The 9,287-nt window shown below is 34.4% G+C and overlaps 1 protein-coding gene across 1 annotated transcript; it reads right to left on the bottom strand.

The window, feature by feature from the left end:
* Window positions 1-980: 980 nt before the first annotated feature.
* Window positions 981-6,670, bottom strand: LOC137402324 (neuropeptide Y receptor type 6-like). Its single transcript, XM_068088822.1, has 3 exons — window positions 6,477-6,670; window positions 3,774-3,949; window positions 981-1,018 (listed from the first exon to the last, which is right to left on the bottom strand). Exons 1-3 carry the CDS (start codon window positions 6,668-6,670, stop codon window positions 981-983), a joined length of 408 nt encoding a protein of 135 aa, XP_067944923.1.
* Window positions 6,671-9,287: the final 2,617 nt, after the last annotated feature.

The raw sequence follows: 9,287 nt of genomic DNA on the forward strand, positions 1-9,287 counted from the left end.
CATAGTCTAATCTTTGAGTATTGATTGTGCCAGTTAAAGGTAGACTTGCAACAAAATTCACACTAAAGTTATTTGGTATCAAAAAATTCACCATGTCCTACTCTGCTGTGATGTAGGTACAAATTACGTGGAAACATGTTTACAAACTCTTAACAGCTCAAAAACCAACAGTTGGAGCTAAGGTTAGAAAATTAAAGGAGTTTTTAGGGTAGGGTTTGAGATATCAGTGCTCAAAATGACAGCATTACAATGATGATGATAAAACAGACGCATAAGGACAATAGACATGGTTTTATTGAATGTGTGAAGTATATTTGTGAAAATATTTCGACGATTGTGGTTGCATGAAAGTGTAAACAGAAACCATCTCGTTCAGCTACGTCCCATGTGAACAGTTTTGGAAAGGGATTCTAATTTACGACTTTTTCATGATGGCGGCGATTAACAGTTCGTTTTTGAGCTTTTGAAAGCTTGTAATCACATTCCCACATATTTTGCACCTACAACACAGCAGAGTAAAACATGGTGAATCCTTTAATACCAAATAACTGCAATGGGATTTTTCTTGCAAGCCAACCTTTAAGAGCATTAAGTTTTTTTCTGCATGTAAACTCAAGGCAAAAAGAATCTCTATTTTTAAGTCAACATTTAGGTCAGTTTAGTCTCTGACTACCAGATTATTCACAGAAGCAATTGTAGTTGGATGCCCTTCCTACCACAGCCAGAGGTTCGAATGTTCCTCGAACCACTGACCTACTGATCCCAAGCCAGCGTCCAGACCAGTTCTATTATTCAGCCTTAACTACTGAACAACAGAGCAGCAACAGTTCGAAAACAGAAGAAAACAAGGTTTTTAGATGCAAGAATGATTACTTTTTGGCGATGTTATCCCCTCCTTCCAAAAACTGCTACGCATTTCTTTTTTTGTTTCGACAACATCTCCGGTCTTGTAGCACCACATGCAGCAGAGTAACATGGTATCAGAGGGCTGGGCCTGGCATACTCGAGTCTGACTCATCTGAAAACGTACCAAGTAATGAAACAGCCTAACATCCTTTGATTTGTCATCCTTAAAAATTGCAAACAGTGCAAAATTTTTTACTTTGTTTTTAATAATTACCTATTTTTTAATTCTTTAGCTAAGCCTCAGTTAGTACTCACAGAAGTTACTAGTTTTGGTTAGTTATTAAAAATCATTAAAGTTTTTTATTGTGAAAATTTTATTTTCACAATGGATTTAAAATTGTTTCTTACTAATATAGGTAATAGAAAAGCCATGGTTGAATGTTTCATAGACCACAGTACAAAAGCTTAAAACGATTCACACGTTCAACAAACAAGACAAAAATATAGGTAGTCCCTTTCCAGGTTTGGGCTATCGAAAATATGCACCGCAAGCAGCAAATTTGTGATTGGCTATAATAGAAGGATTTAGTAGTGATTAATAGAGTAATCTTTTTAGACAACTCCAAAGTTAAGTTAGAGTTTAACGTCATAAAAACTGAAAACTAATTATAAGGGCTGAAAGAATGAATTTTATGTTTGGAACAGCCCTGTGTCATATTCAAGAGTGTCACAGGATCACTACGAAAAGGCTCGGAAACGCATTGTCTGTTTCACTCTGCCTCGTTCTTAAAAGACTGATTCGGGAACTAATATTGTTGTCCTACTAAAGATTTGAATAGATATAGCTCAAAACTGAATGCCTAAGTACAAGTGTATAAAAAGTTGCTGAATAGATCGATGTAACCAGAAACTTGAATCAAAAACGTAAAATAGTTGATCATGAATTACGGTAATAAAAAAGTTGTATAGTTATAGTTACTCTTTTAATATATACTAAGCCAGTAGCCGATTTATTCATCTATAAATATACAATCTAGTGTTTGTCTGTCATTGTTTGTATGTCTAGTTAATAGCGATTAGTTGAAATATGCACGCTCGCAGTCTCGTTCACCGTGAGATATATGCGCAGTGATTATATGCACAATTATTCCCATACATGAGAAGGTGACTCTATAGTTTAGTAGTAGTATGCCTAACTTCACATTCATGCATCTAAATGCATCGGGTTCAATTCGTGTGAAGTGTAATCTTTTTCCTTAACGCTCTTAGCTGACTTTGGATTGATGTGGCTCTTATTATAGTAAATATTAAAATATTAGCTTAAGTTACTAGCTTAAGTTACTCAAATGTAAAGAAACTCAGCCAATGGCAACGACATTACTTGCTATGCCATGAGCATTTGAATATTTGAGTTATGCATTGACTGGACACGCACAGAAATAAACAAGCAACTTTGTTTCAAGGTTAGAATTGTAAATGTTGTACACATTGATTAAAACCAAAGTTTTTGTACAAAAACTTTTTAGTAACTCATACAATGCCTGGCATTCAGCTCGGCTTACCATATGCATTGGTCTGTTAGTCTCAGCATTCCGTTTCAGTATGTTCATTTCTTGTTTCAGCAAACAGGAAATTTTTAGGAAACAATAGGAGGTGAGCAAAACAAGGGGCGCCACTCCCAACCCGCAATAAAATAAGATTATAAATTTATAGCTTTGCTCATCATTGTCTACAAGAACAAAGAATAAAATAAAAAGGAATTAAAAAAAAATAAAAGAGTAAATCTAAAATTTTTTCATCAATTTTTAAAAACACTTGTGGGCAAGCATGGGTAAGCAACACACTCTAGCTGTCGAGTAGCCTGTGCTTCACGCATAGAATACTATATTATGGCATATTATATTATTACATAGAAAACATATTATAGATGAACTTAAACAAAATTATAGTAAATTGATCAGAAAGTATTAGTATTTTTCTATGATTGGGAATTCCTGTTGATGTTTCAAAATTAAAATTGACAAAACTTAACGTCATTTCTCTTTTAAGCATTTTAATTGCAACCATGTTTAGTCGATATTATCTTTTATTGTTTATCGATATTATCGATTTATTAATCTTGAAACATCCTGGCAGTCAGATCATCTCAGACATCAAAAGGAATTGCAAATCATAAAAAATACTGATACTTCTGATAAAATTTACTATAATTTTGTGCAAGTCCATCTTTGAGTCAATTGGAGTATAATAACATAAGCTTTTCACTTGAGAAAAAAGTGTGCGTCATTAAAAGAACCTAGTTGAGATTAAGTAAATTATAGTTCTTGCTGTTGTCATCCAAAATACTACAAAACATATTTTCTGAGTAGTTCTTCTTGCTTCCACCAAACAACCCCATATGAATAGGACAAAATGAATCTGTGAAATTAAAAACAGATATATGCAAGTTTTCATATTCTAGTTGGAATTGTTTTAAACAAGAATGTGAAAACATAGATCTGTTTTTCAAAATTCTTAGCATATTTGGCTTTGACTTTTGGCAATTTTATAAAGTTTCACCGATCTAAAAAGCTTCAAACATCAGCGTTCAAAATAGTCAATATGATCAATGTCTGTGAGTAGCAATGATAATCTGTCTAAATAATTTGGTTTACCATTGAACGTATTTGTTATAAGACTTGTTTGTAATTTTAAAGTTCAGTCAGTGTTCTTGCATTTAGGAGTTGCTTTCTCCCTTAATTACTGATGCTCAGTTTTTGACCTACTTTTGATACAGCGGTTCGCCAGTGTCACTCATACTTTAGTTAGCCAATCATATATGTTAGTGACTCATCACCTGTTCTCTACCTGGGTGGTCGCAATAAAGCTTGCTCAGCTACAAACTAGTTCTCAGACTCTACCATTGCACGTACTTGTGGAGTACTTACCACTGAAGAAGCAAGTGTGTGATTTGTGGTGGTAGCCATAGGTTCCAAGACTAAATAGGAAAGGTAAGGAAACTATGAATATGCTCCACAACCAAATAGCAATGATATTTTTGATCACCCAGCTTTGTGATGAATACTCCTTGTACGCACCAGCGGGTTTCGTAAGGAACTGATACCTGCAGATACATAAACAAGACTATCGAACAGCATGGCAGGTGACCCTATTTTTTCATTTTTTCTAAATTACTATATATATTCCTTTATATGCTTTTATATTTAAATAAATGTGATATTACTGTTAACTAAGCATATTTCATTAATTTATATGCACAAAATGAAAACCCAAAAATACGATAATTTTTACACTAATTTAAAGAGTTACTTGGTGAGTGGGGGCTAACTTCCTAGAGTTTTGCGTGTTCAAATAGCCTTTAATCTTTACTTTCAAAATGAACGTACCCAACATTTTAGTATATTTATCAGAAAGTTGTGGTAGTTTTTTGCAGGATCAATGAAATGATAACTTGAATGTGGCAAAAAAGCTCATAGACTAAAATATGCGTGAAATAATGTCATTAGTTGTTATCGTTGCTATAGTTACCCTAGGACACTTAAGTATTCGCGGCATCTAACTTTCGCGTTTTCGCGGAGTCATCATCACGCGAAAAATTCATGCGCGAAACTAAACTATCATAACGAACTAGCGAAAATTCGAAATTAAATAGCTATGTTCTACGCAGGCCTGTATTCACTGGTTGCAAGTTGGGGGTTAATGTTAGACGACTAGTTATGAACATCTGGGGTGTGGAGAAGGGGGGGGGGGTGCTGTAAGCTCCCAACAGGTTTCTCTTATGTAGGGCCTCAGCCGGGCCTCTCACGTGAAGTTTTAAAAAGTTTTATTGGCAAGTATCAACATTTTTCTATTTTTTGAGATTTGCTTTGTTTTAGCTGATGTGACTGACAAAACGTTTTAAAATTAAAACAGGCAAAACTTGTATGCAGTTAAAAAGCTCAGAAAGAAGACATTTTTTTTAAGCGTTTTAACAAAGATCATTTTTGCCGATTTTATTTCAAGTTCATTAAGTAGGATATGGGCAAGCAGATGTTTGCTAAAACTTGATATTTTGCAAACCTTTATAAAAGTCGTTAACAAGAATATTTTGCCGCTGATGAAGATAATAATGACGCCTAAGAACTACTAAAAGTTGACGTTTGTATCTATGGCTTCGAATAAAGTGATATTCTACAGCGATAAAAACCTTTCTATAGCCGTTGGACTATGAAATTCCTAAAAAGTTGGGGCGTCTTAGCCGGCCAGCTGTCCAAGGGAATACGGCCCTGTAGTTCATTGATATCCACAACAAAATCGTGATATTAGAAATGCAGATAATTTTGTGTGTGATTGAGCTCATTGGGAAATTTCTAGTAAATTCGTTAATACACCGAATGAGCAGCATGGCAAAGCAAATTAAGATAACAAGTTTTTTTGGAAAAGCCAAGACAAACGAAGAAGGTGATGATATCAGTTTAGTCACCGAATTTGTAACTGATGAGGATGAAAGTCTGGTAGGTGAAGTCATACAATTAAATAATACTTATTGTAGTGATGAATTTTACTGCCAACCAAAAACGATAACAACCCTCACCAGGTCCAACCATGTTATACAGTTCTGGTTGTGATGTTGGTTGTTATCTATTTTCTTTTTTATGAAACATGTAATGTATTTGATTTTTTTTAAATTTGAAATATTGTGAACTCAAAACGTGCCATGGCCATCGCTTGCTATAAATACTTGAGATCTAATATTGGTACCATATCGATCACGACGGAAAGGACCGAGACGTCATTGATAGTCCAAGAAACAAATGGCAGCAAGCGATCACGTTGAATTATCGATTTCTGCCATACATTTATACCTGCGGGTTACAAATACAAACTAGTCGCAAATATAACAACTTTTTTTTACTAGAGGACCGGACCTGAGGAATCTAATTTGTTTGTTCCACTGTATTTATTTTCACATCACTATATTTTCGCACTCATCAGAGCTGCGAAATTAAGTTGCAGCGAAATTTTACTCTGTGTGCTACTCAAGAAACTAAATACTAGCGAAATATAAGTGTCCTAGGGTAATATCCACTAATGCATTCAAGTTGCAGCCTTACATGTCTCTATTCTATCAGTCTCTTTGCAACTACAGACAACATAATCGCAATTTCTTACGAATCTGACTGTTTTAATTGTGAGCAAAATTAGTCGATTTTAATTTTGAAACATCCTGGCTGTCAAGTCACCTCAAATGTAAAAATAATCAGAAATGATAGAAAAATACCGATAGTTTATGATAAAATCTAAGAAAATGTGCGAATGTAGATATGTCCATATGTCAGTCGCAATGCCTGAAAGTTAGAAAAATATTTGCTTTTCACAGGATTTGAACTCATAATTTTCAGTTTGGTAGACAAATACCACCTACAACAATCGGCCTTGACACATTTTGGAATATTTGGTTGAATATTTATTACCCCTGCCCTAGCTGCTAGTATTATTAACATCACAGCTAGAACTTAAATGCTGTTACAATCAGTGACTGACACAATAAAAAACCAAATGCTGTCACAATCAGTTAATCTCTGTTATTCAACAACATAATTATAATGAATAAACTTGATAGCTGTATAATTAATCAGATCCTTACTAACCTATTAACCGTCAGGATGCTGATGGTAGAAATGGCTACCAGCGTAGAGGTCATGTTCACTGGAGAGATCAACTCACAGGCAGCATAATTATTGGCACTGTCATCAACGAGCAGGTAGAAAGAGGTGGAGGGGATGTTCACTAAGATGAGAATCAAGTCAGCCACAGTGAGGTTGAAGATGAAGCTGCAATACATTTTGGAGATTATTTATCCGTAAAGCTATGTGGCCTAAACTCTGCTATGAGTTAGGATCCTTAAGCTATGCTTTTAGCAATTATGTATCTCGTTTGACAAATGTTATTGTAACTATAGCATCCTCAGTAAAAATGTTTCTATTAGATTTGGTAAACATAATCATTGCATTTCCATTCTTCGATTGGATTCAGAGTTGCTTCCACTCCAGATCATAGAAACGGACAAAGCTGAGCGTACTCAACGCAATTTTGTATAAATTTGCGCAAAGGCATTCGCAGTGGGATCTCCATTCAACACCATAAAAACACTGAAGGATCTAAATAAGAATGCTCGGTTAAGTTCTCCCCAGTGGAAGTAAAACATTTTAGCAGAAAACCGTGCAGGTATCTGCTAGGAAAATGTTCTATTTCTACTCACTGCTGTTTCCTTGATCTTTTTGCCTTACATGAACATTAATATGCCAGGGATGGGTTACTCGTACAAAAAGGACAAAATATTTACTTGTTTATATCTGATAATTGTGGCAAACTGTCACCGTGACCGAAATCTACGTAAAGAAGTTGTGTTTTGAGAGATACATCGCCAATCTAGAAAATATCTATATTGTGCAAATCTGAACTGTTGAAACAGTTGGGTGGGAATTTGTCGGCAGTGGACAACTCCGAACCCATTCTAAGCATGGAAACACAGTGAATTAGGGCTTAAATAGTACTTGTAAAAAATGACTAGAATTCTTCATTTACTTTTTACTGTTTATGACTAATATCATCTCAAAAAGTAGTAATAAGTTTAGCTATTGGCTAACATTTTCTAATCATGGAATAGGTAAGCTCGCTGAGCATTGGCTAATAGGTTTTGTAAGAGGTGTAAGGTTCTTCTCGCCCATAAACATTCTAGCGTTTGTACAGCTTGTCACCAACTGCCAAGCAATTGTGTGGTTTTTAACTGGCTATTTACTCGTGATTCATGCTGAGGTCTTGACTCACAAATGGCATAATTCAACATAAACAAATTGCTTACACATTTATTAAAAACCCTAAAAAACGTTTTGTTTAAAACTGCTCTTTTAAAATAAAAATTTGTGTTATAATCATTGTGAATTTAGTCAGAAGTCATAAATTATATATTAAATTGATCCCCATTTTGTCCTGATTTTGAATATGTAAACCAAACAGCTGTAAACTTGTATTTGAATGATTATGTAGGCTAACCTCCAAACATTTCATTTTTTAATGATTAAAAACAACAATCTGTACAGATATATGATAACGCCACATACATTTTTATTCGTTTATTTTAAGTCATATAGTTTGAAAAGCCCTTTGAACCACATTAGGCATAAGTTTCAGAAACAGCAATTCATCCCATGACACCTGGTGATATGTAATCCAATCAATTTTCTTACCCTGGTTCAAGAAAATACATCAAATCCGATTTGAGTACATCCTACAGTTTATTTGGTAGGATATTCTACACCTACACAGGATTTTGAATCTAGCGGTAACTAATTCATGTTTGTTTACTAATAATAAAAACAGGAACAACAAATTATTAATAAGTTTGAGAAATTTTTTCAATGAACAAAAGGGATCCAGTGTATTCTGCACACCATTGTAGATGTGCTCTAGCTGAACTGGACACTTCTGTGTGCTCAAATATAACTGGCATTTATAGGCAATTTTAAAGGTTTTTGGGAATTATTTGGGGTTAGCTAGATTACAGCACGAACCTCACACAAATCTTGTTTTCTACATAAACAAACAATCTGACCAGATGGCTTGTTTATACAAAGGCGCTCATCCCTGTATATACTGTTTGCTGCTTACTGTTTGCTGCTTACTGTTTGCTGCTTACTGTTTGCTGCTTACTGTTTGCTGCTTACTGTTTGCTGCTTACTGTTTGCTGAACCTGCTATCAGGTTTTGCTCTATTTATTTAAACAATACTGCAGCAATAAAGTTAGCGTACTACTAGTTAGCGTACTACTAGTTAGCGTACTACTAGTTAGCGAACTACTAGTTAGCGTACTACTAGTTAAGAACCGAAAATAGATCCTTTGAATCTATTTAATTTAGTCACTTGGCATTTGCACTGATCACTAGCGATCTACATATGTACATATATGGCAGCATGCATAACTCAGCATGGCCACTTTTCTTTTACATAAAATACTTTCACTTTAAATAAATAGATATGAATTTGTTATCACCGGTCAAAGCAAAGTAGACCATGAGAGAAAAGAACAATAATAAAGAATAGTGAAAATAGGTTATGGCTATTGGAAGAAAACTCTCTTTTTGCAAAACGAGGTTTTATAATGTGGATTGGTAAGGCAGTGGTGTGTGGTATAAGGCGTAATGGATTTTTGGGATAGTAGGAATGTAATGGATGGTCAGGCAGACCGGAGATACAATTTGAGTATTTTGGACAAAAGTATCTAATATAACTCATTATTATGCTATATTATGCTATATCATGGTATATTATGTTATATCATGTTATATTATGTTATATCATGTTATATTATGCTATATCATGCTATATCTTGTTGTATTATGCTATATCATGCTATATCTTTTTGTATTATGCCATATCATGCTATATCTTGTTAGCTCACA

This window comes from Watersipora subatra, chromosome 8 (assembly GCF_963576615.1).
Source record: "Watersipora subatra chromosome 8, tzWatSuba1.1, whole genome shotgun sequence".
Lineage (NCBI taxonomy): Eukaryota > Metazoa > Bryozoa > Gymnolaemata > Cheilostomatida > Watersiporidae > Watersipora > Watersipora subatra.

Bases quoted from the DNA above. Each gene is read 5' to 3' on its own strand.
- LOC137402324 (XM_068088822.1), bottom strand. From the start codon at position 6,670: ATGTATTGCAGCTTCATCTTCAACCTCACTGTGGCTGACTTGATTCTC. The intron at 3,950-6,476 runs GTTAGTAAGGAT...ATGTATCTGCAG, and splicing joins AGCATCCTGACGGTTAATAG to GTATCAGTTCCTTACGAAAC. The intron at 1,019-3,773 runs GTAAGTACTCCA...GTACGTTTTCAG, and splicing joins ACACACTTGCTTCTTCAGTG to ATGAGTCAGACTCGAGTATG.